Genomic DNA, 27,659 nt, shown 5'->3' with positions numbered 1-27,659 from the left:
CTTACGAAGCTATTAGAGCCGTTGTCGGTATTTCTTTGGTTTACGTAAACTGAAGTGAACGTCTGTCGATTCATTCTTTTCAGAGCATGAAGTAGCGTGGTTAATGTCGCGTAGATGAAAGCTAGCTCTTTTGAGGGTTCCTTATTCTGCAGGAAAACTTTTTTAATAGTTAGTTAGTCGGTTGATCCTCGATGGACATTGGCAAGATTTAGGTTAAACCTAGTTGAAAACTTAATTATACAATACTTGTACAAAAACTAACGGATTACTGGTCGTATGCTGCCTTATTAGGATTAAGTGAACGAACGTTTTGTTTCTTTTTTATAGAACATCACAGATAGACATCCTTACTTGTGTAGGATATAATTGGATTTTAATAAAATAGTTTCCAATTTCCCATAACAACCTAAATAGCTGTGGTGTTCTGCTGCTTGAAGGCAAGCTTTGCCCCCAAACCATGACCGACTCTGGTTTTTCATCGGCCACCTCCAATCGGTCAGCATCATCCATTATCAAGCCGGCATTACTTAACTCTTTTTTGGGTAGTCATGGAACCACTTCGGCAACTTCAAAGGGATATGACAAGGAAAACGTTGGTTTGTCTTCAACAGGCTCTTCGACTGGACTTCCTAAGCCGTGTACGTATTTGCAATCTTCTGGTGGACGATCTCTAATACCAAATCGGTGAGCGCTGTTAGCATCAAAAAGGTTATTATTTGTATGAGTTTCTCTGTTTCTTTAACGTACATGATAGAATGTGCTCACTTTCTATCTTTGCCTGCGAGTTTTTCAATATGAGAAATTTTCCATTGTATGTTTTACAAATTTTAGCCTACTTTATGCTCGCAATCACGGAGGCTATTCACCCGGTGTGTATTCACCAAAAGAAAGCATGTCTCCAATGTCAAGTTTGGCTTTTGATTTCCGTGAACTGAACACCAGGTAACTTTGATACTCTCAAATTGCAACAAATAGTTTTTAATCTTTGAGGCTTACAGGTACAGTTAAGCATGCACTTAACGAGTCGACGTACTGGTTGTTATGCCCAACTGTTTATTCTAGCCATGAAACGAACACACCGCGCAAGCGTCTTTCCCTCTCCAGTGTGTCCAGTCTCGAGTCTCCCCATCCCTTAGGTAATCCATCTCCTGCGACCTTGCCCTGTGCATTGAACCTCAATTCACCCTCTGTCGACAACGATGACGATGGTGAGTGATGTATAATTGAGAAATATTCTATATCGTTGTGCATTCGTGACTTCAATATGTGTAAAAGTACGATGAAAGGACATTCGTTGCAACTCGCAAGTGAAGCAGTTATGTTGTCTTAAACAAACGGTCATATAGCGGCGTTAGGTCATTTGGGACTGCCCAGTGGGCTTTGCTAATTTGTTAGTAAAATAAACAGTTTCGCATTCTCCATGGCTAATAGCGCTGCAGTTACCTATTCAATGAGTGTATGTCTAGTCCAGAAAACAACAGTAATTATCCATGCTCATGGCGATAAGTGAGAGGTGTATAACAGCTTGATTCTTTGTCTATGTCTAAGTGTACATAGAAACCAGGTGTATGCGTTAGAATCTACCTGCTGTGACATTTAACAGTTACTCCGCTTGATCTGGGTGACCTGTCTCTGCCTGTATGTCTACTATACACTCTACCCTGCACTTTATTTTTTCATGCAAGTTGATTGTTTACTTAGTAATCCGTTATTGTTTTAGAAAGTTCGTTGAGTAGTCATAAACATAATAGTTTGCGTAGGCTATCTTGCAACCGCATGCTCAGTTCGATAACGTATATCTGGGAAAACCAATTCAAATGTGTATGATGCGATGATGTATACACAAAACAGAAATTAATCTCTCTTAACGTTAATCCTAAGGTTTTACTCAATCGAAATATACCAGTTGACAATAACTACAACATCAAAACAAGCGAAATAGTTGTTAATATTCCAAAGCTTGGCATGTAATGAACATGTCCACTTTTCTGTCTGTTATTTGAATTTCGCGCGAGCCGCCAACGATCGGCAGCTGTGGTCAGACTAGCGGAACGGTGAACAGTTGCTAGCGTAGCCTTATTCATTTATAGTGCAGTTGGCATATGTTCAATTGGCACCAAAATGTGTTATTTGTCATTACTTGTCCTAAATGCGTCCACACAGCAATTGACCGATTTAGTAAATCGAACACTAACGTAATTTTCACGGAAAACAAACATAACTTAGTCAGATTTTTGATTTTCTGCCAAGGTACAGTACAGTATGTTAACGCATTGTGCAGCATGTTTATGGCTTTATGAATAAGATCGATTACTTTTGTCAGCTTTGCCTTAAACATATTTGTTTAGCGGTTCAGCCATCTGGTAACCGGCTAGTTTTCCACAGTAACTAGTTATCGAAAAGTTTGGTCGCACGCAATCATACATCTACATTTTTATCGATGAGATGCTTATCAGTGCCGTCCGCCAAATGTCGAATGGCAAACAATTACATGCAAAACTTAACGAGCTTTTGTTTGAAAATGGCGCCAAATTAACGTCACAATCGTGTTCATCAGTATATATTTTGTTAATGCAGCAATATTTTGTCATGTGCATGCACAGTATAACAGTAGTATGATGGTTGTCGACTTTGCATCACTGGCGTTATAATGCGCAAGGGAATTTTTGATACCATCTGAGGCTACAGTTACAGAATTTCTCCAACGCAAAGATCCGGAAATTCTGCGTATTGTTTAAAGCGCACACACGCTAAAAATGCGATGTCGTCATTACGCTGTCGAGGTACCAAGTGGTCTTTTCAAGGTATACGCGTTTTTTCAGAACGTTTCGTTAAACGTTTGGTTACTGGAAAATCAGTTGATGTAAAAAGCTTAATAATGTGATTAGGCGTATCGCGTAACCTCGCTGTATCAAATATCGTTGGCCGATTAAGTCAGTATAAAAAGGGATTTGTCCTATCTTGAAGTCGATTTGTTAACAGCTTTACCGAACGCTGTCGCCTGCCGGTCGTATATACAATACAATACGAGTCAAGCCAATTCACTACTTTTACTTTAAAGGTACTTAATCATCGCACCAAGTGCCAACAAGTTCAAACATAACTACAGATCTGTGTCAGCTAATTTAAAAGAGTTTGTTCAATGGCTGTACAACAGCCAGTGCGATGAGACTAATCGTGGTGAAAACGTAGTGATTGTCTTGCGCTACTACCATTACATTATAATCTCGTCCAAGTAAATTGAATACTGATTAAGATTAAGTTTAGATTAAGACAAAACAAGCTCTTGACGAAAAATGCCTCTTCGCACAGTCTTGGGGTGGTTTTCCGTGAAAGTTTGCATCCAGAGTAAGTCACGACCTTTTGTTCTTTAAGCTTGCAAATAAATCTACGTGCTTTATTTGATCGTGTACCAAGCCACGTACCACGAGTTTTGTCTGGGCATGGTAGCGTGGTTATCCACAACTTGCCCAGGCCTGTATGTCTCGGTATCTCCTTCCCTATACTACGCTTGTATAAATCGCGTAATGCGCTGTATGTTGTGATAGTGTTCGTTATAGTGGCGTTGTCTGAAAAGTTAGAAAAATATTTTTTCAGTGGCAATGGTTTCTTGAAATACGTTAAGCGGCTTCAAAACTGACATTAATGATGCGACCAACGGTTTTTTTGTGGGTACACTATACAACATGTCATAAATCCGTCGAAAAACAGCCGTATTTTTGTATTGCTTGAGCAAACATTCCTCCTGCGCGTTGCACCTGATGTCTACTTACAATACGCCTCCGCAAATTATTTTTGGCGTTTTTGAACTTTCACAATTCCCGCCCTGTGAACATGCTATTATTTTATCAGAACCGCTTTTGCTTCTCGTTGGCTTGCGCATCAGAGCGCAACCGACGTCATAATAGACATTTTCCCGCTGAAAAGAAATTTTTCATTCACAAAAATCCGGTAACAGGTGTGTGGTCAATCATGATTTACTGTTGATCGTGAAGATGTGCGACAATAATTTTAACAACATTTCATTGCGGATTTATAAGTATGTATAAACACAATCTGTAATATTTTTTTACAACGTGATAATCTTATCCTACTGTATGACAAAAACTTTTGTAACGATTAGCGCGACATAACGAATTTAAAGGAAGCCATAGTAGACATTTGGTAAATCTGTTCATGATGCTCACAGAAGTTTACTGGCGCCATATTGTATATAGCCTAACCCTTGGTAAATGCGTGGGGTTGGTATGATAGGAATGGTCCACCCTCACTCTTGTATTTAGAGCAAGGACATTTTTGCGAATTATGTTTTTCAATCATGCGTATCCATGCTTGTTCTACCTTGGTACCGATTTTGCTAGCCAAAATGACTACACAGGTCGGACGATGAGTTCCCACACCGCGAATTGATTGAAAGCTAATGTTTAAACAGACTTTATGAAATTGCTACTTAATTACGCAGAAATAATTAGAGTTTACATCCCTGTAATTTCGAACGAGTTGAAACGATTTGACAAACTGCAATCAGCGATCCCGTTTATCTCTCAATTACATTTGTAACAGACTCAAAGTCAGTTCACACTCCATGCTACCAACCAACTCATTGTGACGTAATAAATCTTGAATGTGACGAAAAGAAAAACGGTCGTTTCGCTGGAAATAAATAAACTAAACTGTTGTCGCGTAATCATTGTCCTTTAGACGGCTTAAAGAATGTTTATTGTAACGTCAGAACGTCTCAATTTAATTAGCCAATCAGCTGCCATCTCGGACAAGCCGTTGTCATCGTATTTTACGACCAAGCCGACATTTCAACGGTTTTGTTCGTTGTTACTTTGTCTTTGGCACGACCCACAAAATAATTTCGGTTGCTCTTTTATCTCAAAATTTTCAAGTGCATTCTTCCACTTTTGCTTGAATATGTTACTCCGAATATGTCCTGTTTCAAACAACATGATAAGCCGCCCTGTTAATTGAACAAGCGTTATTCAAGCCCCTAGTGCAGTGGTTCTCAACCGGGGTGCCATTTACGTTTCGCAAGGGTGCCGCAAGTTATTGCGCACTAATCACTAGTCCAGGAAAACGGTTGCGAAAATTATTTTTATTTAATGCAGAAACTTTTTGGTGTAACTGTGGGTGCCGCCAAATCTTTTGGTTGTTTGCAGGGTGCCGTAAGCCAAAAAAGGTTGAGAACTACTGGGCTAGTGTTTTGATGAATATCATTTTGTAGTGAATTCAATATTTTTCGGTCGTCGAATTGCAATTTTCCCGTATTTTTCTAGCACGGGTTACGCCTTTAAAATTTGACCGTGCACGATTCGTATGTTATACACTAATACCTTAATGGCCTAGAAAAGCAGCTACATATTTTTCTTGGAAGTACGATTTTACAAATCCATAGAAACGTTTCATCTCCAAGAAACGGCATATGGCACGTAGATAAGTGCGCGTAGCAACAGGTTGCTTAGTACCGTGACCAACAGGGAGAACACTGCATTATGACATCATAATCAATCTTGCCGCGGCTGTTTTTGAATAGCTCCAACGCCAACGGTTCCTCGATTCAAATTCTGACGAAGCCCTCTACGCGTAACGTCGCCAATAGCACGCGGCCACGCTTCGTTGATTGAGGAATGTCTGACGTATTTGTGAATGTTGCAGGTTAAAATCGCGCTATTAGGTCAAGTTTTGAAAACTCTTAAACGTAATGTTAGTCCGACATATTGTCAATATAATATGAACAACAATAAGAAGTTGTAACTGTAACTGTGAACGGTTTTAACTACATGAGTTTGAATCTGGTAAACCAAGCAATAACACAGTCCCATAAAACCGCTCAGCATTTGCTTGTTTCTTTATATTATTTGATCAAATGCAGTGCACTAAAAGGTTTCATTATAACATCTAAAATATAGGGCGATATTTCGAAGGCATTGTTTGCGTCCATTAAGTTTCAGTGTTCATTCCAGTGTGAATCGTTCTAAAATATCGGTTAATTTTTACTACTGATATTGTTGCATAGAGACACTAAAACCTCTATCTTGATTCCTACTTGTAAGCCGCTGTGCAGTAACTCGACTTCCTATAAAGTTCTGTGAACATACCTACACCTGCTAATTAACTGTAATAACGCTTCGTAATGACCAGTCAAACGACACCGCATGTGAGAAGGCGTGAAGCCACTGTTGAGCGTGGCGTGTGAACAAATTTTTGGCGTTTTTCTCGAAGTCTGTAAAATAAAAAAAAACTTCGCCATATATCACAAAGTTTGAACGATAAATAGTTTACAACCTTACTACAAATGATGTGCTTCAACGTTGCTTTGGATACATAAATCGTATTTGTAAGTGAATCGTTCCAATATTTTGCGACCCATTTTTCAAATGACAACCTCAGCCCACATAACCCATTTTGTTGTTAGCTTTTTTGGCTTATCCAGGGTTGGTGCTACTTTATAAGACATACTCATCCTATAAGATACGGGATGATTTTGTCAATTTTTGTGTCAAAGGGGAAATTTTAATCGTTGCATGGTTGGAAACCGTATAAACAATTTCCTCTGGCACATATCGAAGGTCTCTAGTAATTCCTCACCAAGGTAGCGACGCGTGATCACCTTTTCATTTGCTTTGAGTTTTATTTCATCTTTTGTCCCTCAACTAGATAACGTGTATCCCCGGTAGATTTGCTTATTTAGTATTGAAGTATTGAGTTCGAAGATTTGGTTATCAAATGTACATGTAAATCCCGATGCTATGCTTCGAAGACAGTGTTTGAAAAAAACATTTGAACGGAAATGTATTCGTTGATCGTGTAAAAATAAATCAAGGCTCTTAGCACAGTACAGTATTTGTCTACAGCTGACGAAGCTACCTGGTCATTAACTTACAGAGCTGGAAAGTTTTTCAGAAGGTATTTCATTTGCCCATCAGGTTGCAGAAACAATGCCAGACTTTTCAGCAGAGCAAGGCGTATCGCAAAAGGCAGGTTATTTCTACCACGAAAGCAAACCTATCAGCCCAACAGTAATTCTGTCCCAGAATTTTGGATGTCCCCATTAGTGGCCAGGGAAAAGAAAACACTTGACAAAAGTGGCATGATGAAGCCTGGCGAGCCTGTTACCAGTTGGCGAGGCCCAGCCACTGTTTTAGCAATGGACGCAATACCGGAAGAAGTCAGTGCGTTCAGGCCAATAGAAAATGAAGGTGAAGTTGTTGCAGTCTTGTAATGCAATCGATGTAGGCATTTCTATATATTTGAATTTTTGGATATGCAGTTGCTAATATAATGTAGGACGTGGGTACTAGAATAAAAAATTATTAACATGCTGTACAGTAGGCAAATATATTGTTGAAGTACACGTAGAAACATGCTTTTGTTGCATAGCACTGTAGTTAAAAGTCACGGACATCTTTCCATTTCATTAAATCTTTTACAGTCATCAATAAAACTGTCAATAAAAAAGATGTCACTCGTTTTGGTATACGACTTATTTAATTTGTCCAAGGTTCCGCTGACCCATACGGTTGGGCTTTATCAGAGCAGAAATGTGGTAACGAATTTACAAAAAATTATGTTTACAAACTCTTACCATACTTGATACTCGTAACCGATCATGTCCCATTCGTACCCAGAGGGTTGTTTCGCCGACACACCAAGCCCTCTCGACCACGGGGAAATGGAAGCAAAGTTTGAACGGGCACTGCAGAACAGAGATGACAACATCATTGATACCAGTGCCTACGGGGATGGGAAACTAAACTCATATCGTCGTTTCAAATCCATGCCGGGGTCCACTAAGGTTTGTTATAAAGGCATTGCATCCCTTCAAAAATATTAATAACAGGCCTGTGAGAGTTGCCGCTTTCACGTTTGTAATCTCACTTCAAGTAAATAATAGATTGTTTGACAGGGTCGATTTCGTTTTGGAGGATTTGGCAATGAATGCGCCGGAAAAGAGAACAGCCCGCTTTATGGCACCAAGAAGCAGATGTTCAGCCATCGCCGCTGCAGCATTGATAACTCTCCTAGTCCTATGTCGCCAATGGCAAGCCCTTCACCTTTCAATGCTATGCGACGATTACCTCCCTCTACGTTGCTTAAGTCACCCAGCATGACTTCATCGCCGGTGGTTCCTCATTTTGCCGCAAGTTCTTTGTCCGCGTTTAGTGCAGTGGCTCGAGGAGCCACCAAGGAAGATGCATCGAGCGTGAATGCAAAGAATAAAAGGGAGGAGCAATTATGCAGAGATGCAGAAGAGCGACTACGAGGAGCAGTCAGCCCTAGAGACCGATCTCTGACTCCGGAAAAAAGTGTTGTTCCCGGAAGCATCGCGTCATTATCGGCGCGAACGAACAGAATCGCGCGACCTTCTTCTGCTGTTTCGTTTTCACGCGCCAAGTCCTACCCATCCTGCACTGGCCACATCTCTCCGATACCAGTAAGAGGAAACAAGCGATCACTTGATGCGACCACAAATTCGATGTCGACATGTTGTAAGCGACCGAAATGCAGTGGCTCTTCGTTCATGGACTCGGACTCGAGGCGACGAAAGATGGCATTTTCGTCCAAAGATCGAAAAACTAGATCAGCGGATGCAGCGCTTATGCACTCCTCACCCGTCGCGTCGATGAAGAGCGATTTCCGTCCAATCTCTGCTCCTGCGCAGATGGTGATGATCTTTATAAGAGCAAAGAATCATTTTTCAAATCATTTTAAATTTTTGTTATGTACAAAGAACTAATTACACATGTATGTTTCATGCATGATTAATGCATTGTTTAACTTTATTTCTACATCCAACTTGTTTATGCTGCTTTCCTCACAGCTTTGCTTTGATGACGACCAACCGCTTTCCCACTCGCGCTTGTGCAGTTCGAACGACTCTGATTCTGAAAATGGCGATTTGATGATTTCTTCCGAGCATGATCGCAGTGACGCCGACGAACGTCTACTGGAGAAAATGCTGAGCGAAAACGTGCGCGAACTTCATGATGGCGAAGATACGTGTGACGACATGAGCGCAATTCCCGAGGGACTAGATGGCCTCATTACTGCTCCACTTCTGCTCTCTGCTTCCGTAATTGACAAAGGCAAAGACAACAGCATGGTTGCAGAGCGCATGGCGAGTACAGTTGGTTAATTTTAATGGTATCTTTCCTCCTGTAATCCCAGTGGTAAATTCTTTTATGATCAACTCTTAAAATAGCGAATCCAGTAAGTGTTCTCTAAAACGAGCAATTTTAACTCTACGTTCTCATACTATTCAAACTTCTTGAGTTTTTACCCGATACGTAGCGATTTACAAGAGCGATTTACCAAATTATAAGAGCTTTTAAACACAGCCAAAACCTCGGGAACTCTTTCGGTCACCCTCCGCCCCTCCTGTAGTCCCTACAAAGCGTTCCTTGCTGGCGATCAGACGATCCGAACTGCAGGGCGATTCTGCCACCCCGTTTGGGATAAAACGTCGACGTCCAGTGTGCAACCGTCGTCAAGACGAGGTCAGATCATTGGATTTGACGTCGCCATCCGATATTCCGGAAACAGAGGAAGAACCAAACACGTCACTAAATAGGTATCGACTCCCAGTTGTCTGCAATTTCCACGCGGTAACTCAGTTGTTACATAATCGTCTTCTTATCAGATCGCGTTCTTTCAACGAGCTTGATATAATGCGGGCGGTCGACTTGGGCTGCAGCGACCCAAACTTAGTTGGAGATTTTAGTAGGGTCTGTTGTCTGCAAACTGTCTCCGGAAAGCACCAAGATCTGAAATATATCTCTCCTCAAACGGTACGGGATTAGTTTGTGTTTACAGCAGAAATATGTGAATGGAAGTTGTACATTCTCTGCTTTTCATTTTGAGATAATGTTTGGTTGACTTTTATAAAGCTTATCAATCTAATCAACGAAAAGCACGAGACCGTCTGCTTCGGCATCATCGATTGTCGATACCCGTATGAATATGAAGGTGGTCACGTGGTCAGCGCCGATAACTTTTGGGAGGAAAAGGAACTTTTCAAGATGTTAGTTTTGTATTTTTATTCAAACCTGTTTTACAGCCTTGTACAACTGGGTTAGTTACGTTGATGAAAGTCGCAAGCATAATCGTCGTTCGTGTCTACTAGGTATTTCAATAACCCGAAACCAATGTGGGCTTCTCAAAGCAACGGCAATTACAAACCACCGGTCTTGGTTTTCTACTGCGAGTTCAGTTCAGAACGCGGTCCGCGTATGGCGAGGGCACTACGTAATAGGGACAGAGAATTGAACCGATACCCACATCTGCATTACCCCGAGCTTTACATTCTCAAAGACGGCTATAAGAACTTCTATCATACCAAGGACACCAAGGTGATTCTTAGTACCACTTGCCCATGATTAGTTATTGCTGGAAGTATTCCTTTGTTCTTTTCTACTAAGTTGCATTTTAGAATAATTCACTTTAAGTTTAAACATAATGTAATGTAAAGTAGTCCGCAAGCTTATCCCGTATCCAAAAAATATTTTGCTATAATTTTTATATATCCTGTTTCAGGCTTATTGTGAGCCGCCGTCATACCGACCTATGGCGCACGAGGACTATGCGAAAGAACTGCGCATGTGCAGAGCGAAGAGTAAGACGTGGGCCGGCGAGAAGACAAAATGTGGTCACTACAATCGGCTTAAGCGTCTGTAAGCAGGCTAAGCTTCTGATCCTGTAAATTAATCTTCGATGGTTGCGAAAGCGATCGCCAACTCAAAGTTCAAGTTATAGACCGTCGACGTAACGATAATGTCGCAGGATTATTTTCGAGAGGTGCCAGACTTGCTGTGCAAATGGTTACGGTAATTTATCACACCGAAGTATCTGTGCCAAATTGGGCATCTCCATTTTCTAAGTGTGTTTTGTATATATTTTATTGCTCTATCCCGCATGTACTTTCCTCTCTCTCTCTGTTTCAAACGCGCTGCTTTTCCGTTTAGTCTCCGTCCAAAATTATTAACTCGTTCGTGGATGGCCAGAATCCTGCAATCGTTCCGCGGGCCTCGCTTTTTTGTGCTGGTCACAAATGGAAACTATTCGCGTAGAAAAATCGTCCACGCTGTACATATTATTTTATAGGGCTCGTCTCTTTGTAAAGTGCGAACATTCCTGTTATATTTTGTGTGAACGTTCCCGTTTTCCACGTTCTAAATTGAAATCCAAGCGTCTTGGTTTAAAATTTGGTTCCCATCGGTGTAGCGAGTTCGCTTGGTAGCGTGTAATCGAATTGCTTTGTTCCCACACACTTAAAATTCAACTCACGAATAGATGTTAATTCTCATGTTGAACATTACCGTGAAGTAATTCCATGTTTGCTTTGGTGTATGTGCCTTTTTAATTTATGCCGAACACGTGAGTGTTTGATAGCGCTGCATTCGCCACAAATCGTTTTTTTCTTTGGCACATTAAATGTTAGACGTGCAGTATACTTAGGTAGGGCGCCCGTGCAAAGGCGTATGCCAATTGTGACGTGTAAAACGTCGAGTTGAAACTATGCTTGGCCAGGTTAAAGAAAGTTTTAAAAAGTTCAAATTAGGGTTACTGCTCTACCAGTCTCTCTTTCATTGTTCTGGTTTCTCTTTTTTTCCTTAATTTTGAAACGTTTAGTGGCTTCTATAATGTTGGTGCACTGAAATGGCAAAATGTTCTATACATATTTTGGAATAACACCTGTGCTTATTCAAAGCAAAGAAATGTATTTGTATCTTTGTGTCATGGTGATCGTATTACTTAAAAATAAACTTTTTATTATGGACGCATATTTTTTGATTTCAAGGAAAGTCAGTTCAATTGTTATGATTCTGGAAATAAAATATGTTTTGTAAACATGATTTCGTTTTTTTGTTCCGTTGGTTATTTTTGTTTGGCTTTGTATTTCATCCATTAAGAAGTGTCATACGTCAAGAAATGTTTCGATGGCAATATAGACATTTATTTATTTTGTGCTGGATTATAGAGTTGTGATGAACACACACACGTTGAGGTTATATTGAAATAGATAGCTCGTTATGTTGTATAGTAAATATAAATACAGGCAAGACAGTTGTTGTCAATGAGACACGTTGTGCTAATTGTCATACGGTTTTTATACACTCAATCTTGCCTCATCAAATGTCTCAAACTAGTTAACATAATGATTTTACAACACCACAACTGCTTTTCCGATGTTTCCTCCTTTCAACATATTCATAAAGGCTTGAGGAATGTTCTCGAAACCTTTCGAAACAGTTTCTCTTGTTTGGATTCGACCCTAAACAAAAAAGCAAATACACTGACTAAATGTACAAAATGAATGTAAAATATTATACCAGTGTGTACCTTAAGTTTCAAAACATACCTCTTCAAGCCACTTCTTTAGGTCATTGTAGGATCCTTTTTTGTCCGAGTTATTGAATACAAGAAGGCCAGTAATCCGCAAACATTTTACGACCACATTCAATTGGATGACAGGTGCTATATTAAAATGTTATGTTGAATACATTTGATCTCAATATTATTATAAATAACTCTCCTCCGTAAATCCACATTTTCGTAAACTTCATGCAAAAGCGTGGCTATTTCTTACCCATATCCGGTTCAGTGCTGTTGTAACTTGAAATACATCCACAGACAGCAACTCTTCCATTAGGGTTCATCTTGTTCATAACAGTACTTGACATTTTTCCACCAACCTAAGAAAGAAAGATTACAGTAAATCTTATAAGGAAAATAAGCCAATATTGCATTTATTGTTTCATTTTGTACAACGCTTGTACATTGTCGAAATAGCAGTCGATGCCGTCAGGTGCCGCTTCGGTCAAGGCTTTATCCCAGTCACTTGTCTTGTAATTAAAGGCAGCGTCAAATCCGATCGACTTCACGTATTCTACTTTTTCATCAGATCCACAACATCCGATAACTCGACATCCCTGTGAGAGATGTTATAACGCACAGGTATTAATCACTAATGATAAATTATACGCTCCAATTATTATTAAATTGCTCCGGAAACAATGTATCAACACTGAAACTTCATACAACACAAACTTTCCTACCAAAATCTTTGCAATTTGACCAACGATTGTGCCAACAGCTCCTGCAGCCCCTGTTACCATCACAGTTTCTCCTTTTTTCGGCTCACAAAATGTAAGCAATCCGTAATGAGCTGTAACACTGTAGCAAAAGTACATCAGGCGTAAAACGCTGCGGGTGTTTAAATGGCTATTAGGCAATTAATAAACAATTTTTTTCACTTACCCCGGCATCCCGAGGACACCGACGGCTGAAGATTGTGGGATGTTCTTGGGAAGATCGTCGCAGGTATACCAGGCTTGCTCACCTTTGCTCTTAGTGATGGTTCGCCAACCAGTTTGTTGCAGTACAAGACTGCCCTCCGGATATTCAGCGTTCTTACTTTTTAAAATTCTGTTTTCCAAAATTTAGACCGTCATAAAATTCGATCGAGAGGTTTTGTAATGTAATGTGAAACTGAAGACATTATTTTAACTTTTTTTTACAAGATGTAAGCCTAGTTTCCCCATAGCTACAAGCATTGTATATACTGTAGTATTCAAAGTGTAAAAGTTTAAAATCTAACCTTGCTAATTGAAATCCAATAAATTCTTGACCTACGTCTATTTTCCAAACTCTGTCAAAACAAAAACTTTAAAATATTCTTATAAACAGCGTTTATTTTAACTGCGTACACCTGCGTATTTTAAGACTTTATTCAAGTATTTAGATAATGCACCGACCCACACAAACATATAAGTTTAATAGACAATTAATTAAAAATAAAACTTTCCACAGCTGCCTAATGGCTCTCAGCAACTTCGTGGATATTGACATTGGGTTACCTTGTGTAAGGATCCGGACTAATGCATACGGCTTCTGTTAGAATTTCTGAAAAGGTAAGTTTATTGGTGAAAGCAGTTTATAATAATCGCTTTGTTTAGCTTATATTAACTGTTCTGTTATACATACATTTTGCTTTTCATTGTATTTTGCAAAACATTCTCACCTCCATCTTGAAGGTCTTCGCTTACTTCTTGTTCTATTATTTTGAAATCAGTCAATTTTGGGTGTCCAACAAATTCAGCTGCTTTTACATAAACTTTCGATTTCATCGTTTAACTTTCAAAGTTGAAATTTTAGTAAGTAAATATATTGTAAGTTACTAAAAAGGATAAACATACATATTTTGTTACATATCAATTTCAGTTGGTGAATCGATTTTTGTGAAATCAGATGTCTGCCGCGTTTCGTGAAGAACAGTATTTATCGTTAACTTAAATTTTTCAGAGGTGGTTAAAATTTTGGGGAAACTTGGCAAACATACTAATATCGCATTTTTGCTTCTATAGACGCGCGTAGATTGAAGAATATAGCAAAAACGTATTTTACCACTTTGATGTCGAACCGAGAAACTCTTTAGCGTCTACCCTTGACCAAAGCACAGGCAAAAATAACGTAAAATTTAACAGATTAAAATACTTTTTACACTGGAAAACATAATGATGGAGTGCGTACCACCTACCCATCCAATAACAACAGAGAAATTAATACAATCACAATGTTTCGTCATCGATCAGAGCTTACTATACCGATTGTACAAAGGCGGTAGTGTGTTGAACTGAGTCACCGTGTAGTTATATACTTTGAAATAAGATTTTTATTTTGCAGCCAAATGTTAATCACAACCAAATTTTACTGAATGAGTTTTCAACGGCTTTTATATCAACGCGGTGTGCTGGTGTAAGCAAATATTGATAAGAAGTGGATTACAAGCTGCAACATATTAAAACATGGTAACTACTGTCGTATAACAAAATACAAAAGTTTAATAGTAATACTTAAGCAGCCTTAATATGTGATGATATTTCGACAAAACTTCACTAGGCTTTCCGGCCTGTTATCAGAATTTGGTGACCTCAAACCTCAGTTTTAAGTTAATTACCTATCTCCAACAGCAGGTAAAATTGTCACTTTTCTTACAGAATCAATGTTTAATTTCAACAAGCCCTTTTTTGAAAAATTAGTTTGGGCATCATTCGCAGCAAAACTTCTTGTTGCTACAAATCAGGGTGAGAACGATGTTGCTAAGTGGTCCCTTATCGCTATCTGCTACTCTGATTTTAAAAACTGCTCGATAATGATTTTACAGTATAAGTAAAACATGCAAGCTAATCAATAATGTGACTATTTCAACCATAAACCATATTATTCGCTTGAGATTTAGCGGTGGCAGGATTTTGTACGAACTCATTAAACCATGCAGTTTCTACAAGCAAATAAAAAAGAAACCAAAAACATTGGAACAAGAAAAAGCTTCGCAGGGACGAGTTATCATCAGTGATTACCATTTTTTTCTCTTTTAAAACAAACACTGTGTTTACAACACGCCACTGTCTTCTAGCGAGCGTAGACATTTCTTAACGAAAAAGTGACTAAGAAACGTGATACGTTTCCTCAGCGTGTGTACAAGCCACTCATTACATACAGTATCTTTTATGCATATACGTAGAACAGGAACAACCCTATGTAAACCGGGTGAGCGACGTTACTATTTTAACTATGTGTGGCCGACACTGCACACAAGTTTTCAATCGTTAATTACTCGAAAACTATACGTCGTAAACTGATCAAAATTTTACAGGTTACAAGTTTTTACTGGTAGCAAAAACATCTGGCTTCCTGTATACATCATAATTGTAAAACTAAAGAAAGTGCATTTTGTGTAAATTAAGTATTTCTACAAGTGATGCATTTCTACAAGTTTTTCTTAGATCGCTGCGCTCTCGCTGCGCTCTCGCTGTGTTTAATTGCGTGGAAAACCAGCTGACTGTGAGAAGAGAAAGCAAGAGAACAGTTAATTGAGTTAGTTGTGCGAGAACGATTAAACGAAAACAATACGCTGCGATGCGCTCACGGTGGCAGCAGGGAGCAAAAGTATGAAAATATGGCAATATCTCAAAGTACAACATTAAACTTTATAACACAAACATGAACAGATAGCTGAACACTTTTTAGGAAAAGTCTCCAAATTTCAAGTCTCTACAACAAACAGTTCAACTGTATGTACCCCACGTTTTGCTATGACATTTTTTGCAGGGTCAGCCACACGCAGTATAGATAGGGTTAGACTTACCCTGAAGGAAAGACTTCAATAAAATGATGCCTTTAACCATGATGTGATTTTTAAAAAAATTGCAAAGTTATCCTTTAATAATTTTTTTTGGCTTAGATCCCGAAGAGAAGCGTTTTGTCAAGATTAAGGTTTTAAATTAATTTATTGTTAACTTTACTTTTACAAGTAAAAACCAAGGAAAACCATAACAAAGATGTGCGTTGTCAGGCTTTTGACAACAGATGAGCGTCTGTACAATATAATGAAATCGATCGAAAGTCATAACATAGAAAGAAGAAAAGATTAAACTATTTAAATGCATTTTTTGCCAGCACTCGCTTCACCTTTAAATCATTTATTTGCTATGAGGGCAACGAAAAAGACATTTACCGAGGGCCAAGTTATATCTGCAAACACATAACAAGGCCCATTCACGCATAAAAGTTTTTTTTTTCTAATACAGTTTTGTTAAGTTCTGCTTTGCTTTTATGCGCTACAGTGAGTTTAAGAAACAGGAATTTAATGATTTCACCGTAAAATTTTGACTGGCAAATTATTCATTAAAGTGACTGATTCTATTCAAAATCACACTTAATCTACTCATGCTTCAAACACTGGCAAGATTTAGTTCGAAATCATGCGACCATGCAAAGTCTGCATAAGAAATGCACTATCCAGACTTAAAAACACTCCCTTACTCTTGCAAAATAAAATGCAGACATCTCTATACCTATAATCCAGCGTGTTATTATGGCAACATTTACAAGAAAAGCGAATGAAAAACGTGAGACGTTTCTGGTTTCTCATAAACCTACAAAAGGCGATTAACGTAATATTAACACGCTTTTCGTGGAACACGTGTGCCACCGGGTTGTCTACTCTACTTGCGGACAATGTGTTGTTGGCGTTATCATGTTGGTAAATCGTCATGTTTTGGTTCAAAAAAACACCACGGTCTGCGGCCGCTTCAAAAACAATGCAACTGTTTTGCATTCCAAAAATATTTCGGCTGCAGAAGCTAACTCTTGATCTAACTCAAACTCGGTTTGGCCTCGACTCGAGATAACTCGAGTCATCTCAATTCTTAACCTTTTATCGTTACAGTATCTAACATCGTATTTAACATGTTGGACATTTTAAACAAGCGGTTCTAAAGGTGTGGTACGTGTACACTAGCAGTACGCGAAGTTATTTCAGATGGTATGCAGTAAATGCATTAATTTCAAGTCAAATTACAGTTTTAACAAATCGTTAAGCTAATTTTTTCTAATGTGATAAATGTCTTCATCGTAATGCATAGTTATATATTTTATGCGTCATCAATGATAGGAATTATTATCTTTCCAGATTCTATCCAAATTGCTCTTATGATATCATATAAAAACAACAACAAAAACAGATACTAAGGTACCTGTACCGAATAAGGCCCACCTAACACTTTTTTGAAAATAACTCAAGAACCATAAATGAGAATAGACTGAAAAATCGTATTCTATTAGTGAGGGTATATGACTACAACATATTAAAACCACAATACCTGACAACCCCCCAAAAAAATTTTATAAAGAAATTAAAAATTCCAAAAAATGGGCCTTATTAGGAGCATAGGCTCCTAATAAGACCCACCAATTTTGTGAGTATTTTGATTCAAAACATAGTAATAGACAACATATAACATTATTAGAAATTTCACATTTTAAGTTGTACAAACATTTAAAAAGATTCCACTAGGCGCATCAAAGTAACTGCAACAATTTGCCAACTGATGACTGGAACCACTCTTGAAGTCTGGACATCAATTAGCCAAGCATCTTGTATGGGCCTTATTAGGCGCATGTGGCATCCACGAAAAAAATGTCACATTTTTATCATCAGAAAAATTTTAGCAAAAAAAAGTGCATTATCCTTTTCAATACTAAGTTTGTTGTTACATGAAAACTTCAGCCGGCTGACAACAGTTCATTTAACCAGCCAAATTCTCACTTACTTTTTTTCTAAATTAACAAAACCACCTTAACTGCAAATATCAAATTTTTGTTGTGCTCTAGCGAATCGGTTGATCACGTGACAAGGATGAAATCTGGTAAACCATCATGAATTTATATTAGTTTTTATGTAGGGACAAAATCTTTCATTTATTTGCACGGGTTTGCGAAATATGAGCAATGGGCCTTATTAGGGACCGGGCCTTATTCGGTACAGGTACCTTATACCGGCATCTCGCAAAGTTGAAAAAGACACCTACAGTATCATGCTTAAGACAGCAGAAGTTTAACCTGGTGAGATATCAAAGTAAATTATTTCAGTAGGCTAATATACAGAAACTTGGGAGTTGAAATAAGGTTTTAATGTGGGACGCAAAATATTGTATTCCAGTTTGTTTGCAAAAGATGTGAAAATATAAATAGCTGTTCTGTTTTTATACTTACTTCTGATATTTATTGAGGCAAGAAGGTAACCAAAAAGTAACCAGTGAGGGTGGTGAGGTAATGAGGGTAGATCAATATCTACTTTAAATATTTTAACCTAATTTCTAGTTAGGCTTTTAGAATAATATTTTAGTCAAGTTTATTCAAAATGTCAAAGCGAAAGTATAATCCTGAATATATAAAATATGGCTTTATTGCAATTGAGCACCGAGGAGAATATCGATACTTTATCAAATACATAATAGAAATACTTTATACCACAAAGACGTGTTTACAAAATAAGTACAAACTCTGTGATAGCTGCGGAAAAACATTTATAACTGAAGATAAAGGTTCATGACTAGCCAAGTTCACAGAGCGATCGAATATGTTGTATATAAAGATACATGGATTACACAACGGCAGACAACGCAGCCCGAGCTTTAATGCCTCTTGCACTTTATACCAATAAATAAAACTCATTTTATGTGATACGCAACTTTGGCCTTCTCTATTGGACGGGGAAGTACGTAACTCTGGAGCACTGAAAAAATGCATTTTGAATCAACTTATAGCATCAAGCAATTATACATTGCCCTATCATAAATCGACGGCTAAGCAAGTTGGCTTTTTCAAAACATTAACATCATACACCACGTGCGCAAAGCAATCATAAAATACAGCCTGGTTTCTATCAAAAATGGGAACAGAGTAGCCTCGCTCGATAAACTTTTAGACTTGATACCTGCTGGTCTTCATTGCCGCAGGTGCTGGTAACTGACAACACTTCTTAAGAGGGCGAACACTCCAAAAACAACAACAGGAGTTTAATTACGGAATCTTCCTTATCACTTTAGAAACTTCAAAATGGCTCAAATAATTTCATCAAACCAAAATCAACTCAAGTACTGTATACTGATGCATCGTGGATATACTTAGTTTTAGCCTGCACACGTTGCTGATCGGTTACTTTTCTCTCTCTTTCTACAACTCACTGAATATTCTTACGTATCTGCAATTCGCATGTGGTTAACATTCAGAGAAATATGGATTTTAGTCAGTGATACGCAATTGATCTAGCAATGTTAAACCTTGATCATAACTTTAAGACTGATTGCCAACGGGCCCATGGGTTAGTCGGTAGTGCCGTCACGCTTCACTTCACTCAGGGGGAACTTGCATTTCTGTGCTACCAAATGCATCATTGTTTTTGAATCTAGTAATTTGAATTCAGATGTAAGTTTTACAGTAAATTTGCTGCGTTTATTTATTTACTATAAAACAACCGCTTTTTGCTGGGTTGATTGGTACCACAACTAAACTAGGGTTACGTCGTAATGAGACAGACATTCAACACGTTGCTTTCACACTGATTGCTTATCATGACTTCGAAAATCCGAAATGACAAGCGTAACTTGTGACACAAGTGTACTTGAGTCTGATTCAAAGTTGTTGTATGTGGAATTTAGTGCCTTCCGGTTATCTATTATATCGAAGAAAATAAAATAAACAAAATCACACAATGGTTTTGTGGACAGGCGAATGAAAACCACTGTTTTATAGCAATTAATATGCATTCAATACCTGTTACGCAACAAGGCGAAAACTACAATAGCGATTAGTCCTTCACTAGTCGCTACTACAATGGCTAAACAAGTTTTTGATAAACGGTTGTTTTAAGGCAATGTTTGCCATTTTACTTTGCTTATAAGCGCAATTATTTCCTTGATTGGAACTTTTTTAAACTTTGTCTTATAAGCTATATCTTTTCATTCCTGAGATCACAATGAAAAGTGTTGAAAAATAAGAAATTGTCACAGTGTATAGGTTCATTTCCAGTATTTCAGCTTAATGTCGGTCGTGGTTTACGTTCCGGAGTGGTCGTGTTAGAGAAATAGAATGCTAAAACAGGATACTTTGCAATAAGAATATATTCTGAACCGCGTTTATACCATCGTTATATTGGAGTAATCGGGGTATCGGGTTGGTTGTTCACCGAGGTCTTACTGTACACATATTAGGCCTATATCATATGAGCGCGTAAATGATATTCTTGAACGATTTTCTAGTATTAGTATCAGAACTTTTTTCTAGTATCAGAACTTTTTTCCTGGCAACTTACTTGCTTTGGGTCTCATTTCCCTTCTAGCTATTGCCGTACCTTATATTCCGTGTTCGTGAATGATTTATTTTGATTAAACTAAGTTAAACTCTCGTACCAGTGTTTTAATGATTGCCAAACGCTCTCTCTCTCTATATATATATATATCTCCCTTGTTTTAAAGCTACAACGCTTTGTCCAAGAGATGCCTGTAATTTTCAAGTCATGACCATTGCAGTGATGCCACTTTTGATTTTACAACGTCAGATTTGATGTTTTCGTACTTTGAATCTCATAATTGAAGCTGAAATGCAATTTGGTGTTTTGTGTAAGTATACACTTGCCACCGCAAAAGTAAGGATTTGTTAAAACACACCCAGTTTCGATTTATAGCCACTACTGAATTAGCAAGGCCTTAGCTGAATATATTTTTGACAGCGCCCTTTTCACCGGTTTCCGGTTACCGGTAATCGTATCATACCAGGTGAACGATTGAACTCAAACGGGCTCCATTGCGCTAACCCTTCATACTACGTCATGATGTACAATAAGTATTTTAGCAGTGGCAAGTTTTCTGACTTGCTCCAGTGCTGTGCCTAATATGCCTGTCTGGCTCTCACCACTATTCCATTGCTCAGAAGTCACCAAAAAAGTTATCTTTAACAATGGGGTCCTGAAACAGCTTATGGTGAAATAGTCACTTTCACTACTTTACCATTGCGTTAGATATTAGCTCTCATGGTACTGTTGTTTGAGTTTAGTATTTGTCAATATTTGCCCAGGGTCGATCCCGTAGGAGGCGATCTCCCCACCAAAAATGACACTGGTTCAAATAGAAATCTTTTCCGATTCATACTGGGATAATACATTTCATTGCAATGGATGTCCGAGTGACTTTCTATTTATTGCACAAATACGAAATAATGTTGTTTGCATAAATGTTTTTTTCCCAACACATTTTTCTGGATCCTCTACTGTTTGTAACAACATCCAGCATTCCAATTTCATTTACTTCTTCTTTAAAAAATCGGTCCACATACCAATACTTATACAGAGCCGTAATTTTACTGAATAATGCAGTTCGTTTCACTTTGCTGCTATCCTTTTTATAGCAGCAAACCTATTTATAAAGTCTACGAAAACCTGAGCTAATGATTTTCATAATGGATTATAATTTTGACATGCAATTTAAAGGTTAACTTGACGGTATAAAATTCCAAAACAATTCAAATCCATACAAACTTGGTAAGTTCTTGGTCAACCTTTTTAAAACCTTGTAAACCATGCATGACCTGTAGGAAAGCAGAAAAAGGAAAACTTAGAAAGAAGAAAACTTTTGACCGGTCACTTAATCAAAAAAAACGTACGTTACAAAACAAAGTTTGTTTCATTTGATAGAAATCACATTCAACACTATTGAAATAGTACAAAAGCAGAATGTGCTTTTTGGATATCGTTTGGAGTCTTCAAAGTTTTACCATAAACTTATACCAGCATCAATTCATCTATTTCGTAGTAAAATGGATTAGTTTAAAATATTGCAATTTCCGAATTAGTCCTCAAACATCAGTTTTTGATAAAATTTAAACTTAGAAGTAAATATTTATAAAGTTATTTAAAAGTTTTTGAGCAGTCAAACTTCGAAATGCGAATATTATCGTTTACTATTTGACAGAATCCCTAAACCTATAATTTATTAAGATTTATACGTGACGAACAATGTGATTTTGTGCGAACAAGCAATTTCAGTCTGACGAGAACAACTGACTGTACTGATATAGAGAAAGAAATGAGTGTTCACTTCTATTTATTTTGCACAAATTTAGCACTCGCAAAGTAAATTGGATCTTGAGTAAAATTGTTATCATACATCTGCCATAACGTGTTTGTGGAAATAAACACAAATTAAACGTAATAAGCTTTTAGCAGTGATATTCATGGTTCCATAAACCTATATATTATTTGCACGCTACAATTAAATGTTCTTTTAGTCCAGTTTCAATATAGCTTGCTTTTTTCATCTCACAATATCACAGCTGCTTTGCCTATGTTGCTTCCTTTCAGCATATCAATGAAAGCCTGAGGAATATTCTCAAAACCGTTCGTCACAGTTTCCTTTGTCGTAATCCGGCCCTGGATGAACATGCAAAACTATAGTTAAAACTATATTTCAACCTAAACCAACTGAAAAATAATCCTTTTTGTTTGATAAATACCTTGCAAAAATCAGAAATTGCGATACTCTACAAATCGTTTTCAACATCCCACACAATATCAACATACCTCTTCAAGCCATGTTTTTAGTTTTAGATAAGCAGACTTTTTGTCAACCAAATTAAATGCTTGGAAGCCCGTAATACGTAAACACTTCACGACACAAAGAAACTGGAAACTTGGTGCTGTTTGAAATAAAATAAAAAAGAGGAAAAACATGCCGTGAACTGTTGGCAAAAAAAATATTGTTGATTACAAAAACAATAACTATACACTAAAGAAAAGGTTTACCAATGCCTAAAAGGTAGCCTATTTTGTAATTAAAATTCATGCGTTCTTTCGTCCCAACAATATCTTTCATGATAGCTTTAGTGAATGTCGACTTACCCATATCCGGTTCTGTGCTGTTGTAACTTGAAATACTTCCACAGACAGCCACTCTCCCATTCAGATTCATCTTACTCATAACAGCACTCGATATTTTCCCACCAACCTACAAGAAAAGACGTTTAAGATACAAAAGTCAACATAAAAGTAACAAAAAAAACATGCTTTTCTTTGTATAATATAGGATTTTGAGTTTTTATCCCAGCACACTTACATTATCAAAATAGCAGTCGATGCCGTCAGGTGCCGCTTCGGTCAAGGCTTTATCCCAGTCACTTGTCTTGTAATTAAAGGCAGCGTCAAATCCGATTGACTTCACGTATTCCACTTTTTCATCAGATCCACAACATCCGATAACTCGACATCCCTAACAAATTACTTGTCAAACATAAGTAACAGTATATAAAAGAGGTTTGCATACATTTTGCAAACGATAAAGTATAAAAATTAAAAACCTTACCAAAATCTTTGCAATTTGACCAACGATTTAGCCAACAGCTCCTGCAGCTCCGGTTACCATCACAGTTTCTCCTTTTTTCGGTTCACAGAAATTTATCAAGCCATAGTGTGCAGTTACACTAAAAGTGATTTAATTTACATGAAAAATAAATTTACAGCTTTTTATAAAAAGCAAGAAAATAGGTTTGAAAATAAACACCAGTCACGTCAATGATTACTGTCGCCTTGATCTCACATCACGTTTAAACATTCTGTATTTACCCTGCCATCCCGAGGACACCGACGGCCGAAGATTGTGGGACATTCTTGGGAAGATCGTCGCAGGTATACCAGGCTTGCTCACCTTTGCTCTTAGCGATGGTTCGCCAACCAGTCTGTTGAAGTACAAGACTGCCCTCCGGATATTCAGCGTTCTTACTCTTTAGAACTCTATTTTGAAACGTGTGAGGTGATTGAAATCATAAAGCATTATTAGACGATATTTTGAAACTCACTTTGCCAGTTGAAATCCAATAAACTCTTCGCCTATATCTGTTTTCCAAAACCTGTTAGAGGCAGAAATATTTAAAAGTTAAGATTCAAACGATTTCTGAATATAAGTATAATAGTATAGGACTATAGAAACAATTCAACAAATTCGAAAAAGTTAATAATTAAACAGTGATTTGCTGAAATTAAGAAAAAATAATTCGATGCACTACGCGACATATCTCACACTTTGATTTATTCACTGGGGAACAATTTTTTGTTGCATGACATTTTTCAATTGATTGTTGATTTGATTTTGGCGTGATTCCAAATCTGAGGTCGGTTTTTGTCTACATGTTTTTACTATAGCTTTCATGCAATTTGAAAATTCTGATTTTCGTAAAAACAGATTCTTGCATGCCTATATTGCTATCCGTAGTTAATCCAATCTGTTCAGGCAATTAGGTGTTGCCTCGTACAGTCCAACAGTATGGAGGCTGTTTCTGGATAGCTCTAAGCAGAGCCTCAGATGTGTTCTTTTACACAATCGCAACCTTTATGGAGGAGTCCCCATTGGTCACTCTGTACATTTGAGAGAAACGTATAATGATATAAAATAGGTCATCAACTTACTCAAATATCACGAACACAACTGGATCATCTGTGTAGATGAATATGGTCTCAATATGGTCAGTTCTCTCCTTGGCTATCAGAGAGGTTTCCCAAAGTATCCCTGCTATATTTACATATGGGACAGCTGAGATCGAGAGAAACACTGGACCCACAAGGAGTGGCCCACTCGCAGTTAATGCTTGTATTTGAGCATTTGAGGCGCTGTAAAAGGAGTGGTGGGTGGGTGTAGATGTTAACCTCCCTTGGAGGCAAAATTTTTGTAATTATTAGCTTATTTTAGGTTGTTAGTCAAAAGTTTCTCCATAGTTTTACCACTAACTTACACTTACTTACTTATTTATTTTTGGTTGTTTTTTTTTGAAATAGTTGTGACGAAACGGGGGGTTTGGGGACGGCCCCAGACGTCGTACTTCTTAAATTTGTTGTTATGGCCCGTTGGTATGCTCAGAATTCTTTATGCGGACCTAGGTAAGACTTGAGTATGAGATCCCTGTTATAGACTGTATGGCTATTATAAAATAACCCCTGTCATTTTGTGTTAGGAGTGCATGATTCACTAAAACGGAAAATGCTGAATTGCAAAATTTCTGTAGCTTTAAGGAAAAAATCAACTGCATATTTTAATTCAGCACCACAAAATTAGGCAAGGACAAGTGTTCGTGTCAATGCAACAAAAATTGTGTTCGCCAGTACCATTAATTTGTTACGCAAAAGTCTGCATAATACTGCAAAGTCAGTCTTATAGCATTTTTTTTATCACAATTACAATTTGTCCCGAGTTTATTACAGTTTATTACAGTTATTTCCATTACAGTTTATTCGAATTATAGTTTGTTCCCTGCGTTGCTAAAACCGCACGTATAGCTTAAAGTGCCTGTACAGCACAAGATTTTCGATTTTTTAGCTATTTAGGGTCTATTTAGAAGTTTATAGCATATGCTCAATTGAGTCAGCTGTTAAAAACAGCAGTAATTACAAGTTTATAATGCTAAGCAGCATTTACAGCACTTCGTTTGAAATTGATTTAACTTAGCCCTTGTGTTTGCTTACCTTGTGTATGGATCCAGACCAACGCAAATGGCTTCAGTTAGGAGTTCTAAAAAGACAAAACGTAATTCTGCATCAAAGTTCTATTCGTTGGGCAGTGGTCTAAATTTTCAACTTTTTGTTGTTATAGCACTATCATATATAACATGTTGGATGTGTTAAACTCTTGTGGTATTGCCGCTTTTTTACCGTTTATCGATTGTTTGCGAGCATGCTTCTGTTTCACTGCGCTACACTTTCGCTCAAAAGAAAATAGTTCGTCACAAAAAATAAACGATACCTACGCAACGATATATGCCAAGTGCCAGCAAACTCAATGAATGGTTCTACTTGAACTTTTATCTGTTTTATTCAAAACATTCTCACCTCCATCTTGAAGGTCTTCGCTCACTTCTTGTTCTATTATCTCAAAATCGGACAACTTCGGGAATCCAACAAATTCAGCTGCTTTTACATAAACCTTAGATTTCATCCTTACTTTATACTACAAACACGTGTTTACAAAATAAGTACAAACTCTGCGAAAGTTGCGGAAAAACATTTATAACTGAAGATAAATGTCGACGACTGGCCAATTTCGCGGAAAGATCTAACATGCTGTATATAAAGATACATGGATTACACAACGCTAGACAACGCAGCCCGAGGAGCATTAATGCCTCTTGCACTTTATACCAATAATTAAAACTCATTTTATGTGATACGCAACTTGGCCTTCTCTGTTTGACGGGTAGGTACGTAACTCTGAAGCACTGACAAAATGCATTTTGAATCAATTTATAGCATCAAGCAATTATACGTTGCCGTATCAAACATCGACGGCTAAGCAAGTTGGCTTTTTCCAAAACATTAACTTCATACACCACGTGCGCAAAGCAATCACAAAATACAGCCTGGTTTCTATCAAAAATGGGAACAGAGCAGCCTCGCTCGATAAACTTTTAGACTTGATACCCTCTAGGCACGTCACTCGACGAAACTGGTCTTCATTGCCGCACATGCTGGTAACTGACAACACTTCTTAAGAGGGCGCACATTCCAAAAACAACAACAGGAGTTTAATTACCGAATATTCGTTGTCACTCCAGCAACTTCAAAATGGCTCAAATAATTTCATCAAACCAAAATCAACTCAAGTACTGTATATTGATGCATCGTGGATATACTTAGTTTTAGCCTGCACACATTGCTGCTCTTTTTCACAATTTGTGACTTTTTCTGTTGTTTTTCTTTTACTCATAGGCAATAATGAAATACTTTTTGTTTGTATCATGGGATATTTGAGTCCTGATCGACAGGTGCTATTACCAGGTAGTGCTTTACCGTAAACAAACTCCGTATTCCAGCAACTATACGTTACAGCTGACTGACCGACTTCGTGACACACAGTCACAATATAGACAAAACCGACCAGCAGAACAGATAAAAAACGAGCTCTGAGCGACCGCGACAATTCGACAAATAAGTCTTGTTGAAATGACTTTAGTTTTATTAATTTAGTTATGGCTGTATTAAACTGAAAGAAAGATTTTAGCATTCTACACTTTAATTTAAATTTGTGGATAGATTTAGGGTAACTGCATAGGGTAAAACTTTACTGCAAAAATTGAATGCACGATTTTCTTGTATACGAAGTAGTGACAGCAGGCCGAACCTTCAAAAATAACAGTGTAGTCTACACTAGCGTTTCCCAGCATGTGAGGCGCAAAGCTATTTCAGGTGGCCCCGAAGCATGCCAAAATGTTTCAGTTAGGGTCAACTTGACTTTAAAAATAATATGACAATTCGCTATTATTCGGATTTTTACAAT

The 27,659-nt window shown here is 37.7% G+C and overlaps 3 protein-coding genes across 3 annotated transcripts; 1 reads left to right on the top strand and 2 right to left on the bottom strand.

Moving 5' to 3' along the window:
* Positions 1 to 235: 235 nt before the first annotated feature.
* LOC143458889 (uncharacterized) lies at positions 236 to 11,786 on the top strand. The gene is made up of 11 exons (XM_076955784.1): positions 236 to 684; positions 832 to 942; positions 1,063 to 1,208; positions 7,635 to 7,801; positions 7,913 to 8,671; positions 8,828 to 9,124; positions 9,345 to 9,577; positions 9,647 to 9,794; positions 9,894 to 10,027; positions 10,130 to 10,355; positions 10,540 to 11,786. Exons 1-11 carry the CDS (start codon positions 458 to 460, stop codon positions 10,678 to 10,680), a joined length of 2,589 nt encoding a protein of 862 aa, XP_076811899.1. The 5' UTR covers positions 236 to 457; the 3' UTR covers positions 10,681 to 11,786.
* Positions 11,787 to 11,937: 151 nt separating this feature from the next.
* Positions 11,938 to 14,199, bottom strand: LOC143458890 (prostaglandin reductase 1-like). Its single transcript, XM_076955786.1, has 9 exons — positions 14,027 to 14,199; positions 13,863 to 13,908; positions 13,604 to 13,654; positions 13,264 to 13,431; positions 13,062 to 13,179; positions 12,783 to 12,935; positions 12,593 to 12,698; positions 12,365 to 12,480; positions 11,938 to 12,277 (listed from the first exon to the last, which is right to left on the bottom strand). The coding sequence occupies exons 1-9, from the start codon at positions 14,130 to 14,132 to the stop codon at positions 12,167 to 12,169; spliced, it is 975 nt and encodes a 324-aa protein (XP_076811901.1). The 5' UTR covers positions 14,133 to 14,199; the 3' UTR covers positions 11,938 to 12,166.
* Positions 14,200 to 22,431: 8,232 nt separating this feature from the next.
* LOC143458560 (prostaglandin reductase 1-like) lies at positions 22,432 to 26,386 on the bottom strand. The gene is made up of 9 exons (XM_076955338.1): positions 26,216 to 26,386; positions 25,853 to 25,898; positions 24,196 to 24,246; positions 23,963 to 24,130; positions 23,703 to 23,820; positions 23,457 to 23,609; positions 23,243 to 23,348; positions 22,925 to 23,040; positions 22,432 to 22,774 (listed from the first exon to the last, which is right to left on the bottom strand). Exons 1-5 carry the CDS (start codon positions 26,319 to 26,321, stop codon positions 23,730 to 23,732), a joined length of 462 nt encoding a protein of 153 aa, XP_076811453.1. The 5' UTR covers positions 26,322 to 26,386; the 3' UTR covers positions 22,432 to 22,774; positions 22,925 to 23,040; positions 23,243 to 23,348; positions 23,457 to 23,609; positions 23,703 to 23,729.
* Positions 26,387 to 27,659: the final 1,273 nt, after the last annotated feature.

This window comes from Clavelina lepadiformis, chromosome 5 (assembly GCF_947623445.1).
Source record: "Clavelina lepadiformis chromosome 5, kaClaLepa1.1, whole genome shotgun sequence".
Lineage (NCBI taxonomy): Eukaryota > Metazoa > Chordata > Ascidiacea > Aplousobranchia > Clavelinidae > Clavelina > Clavelina lepadiformis.
This window is presented reverse-complemented; position numbering and strand designations above follow the sequence as displayed.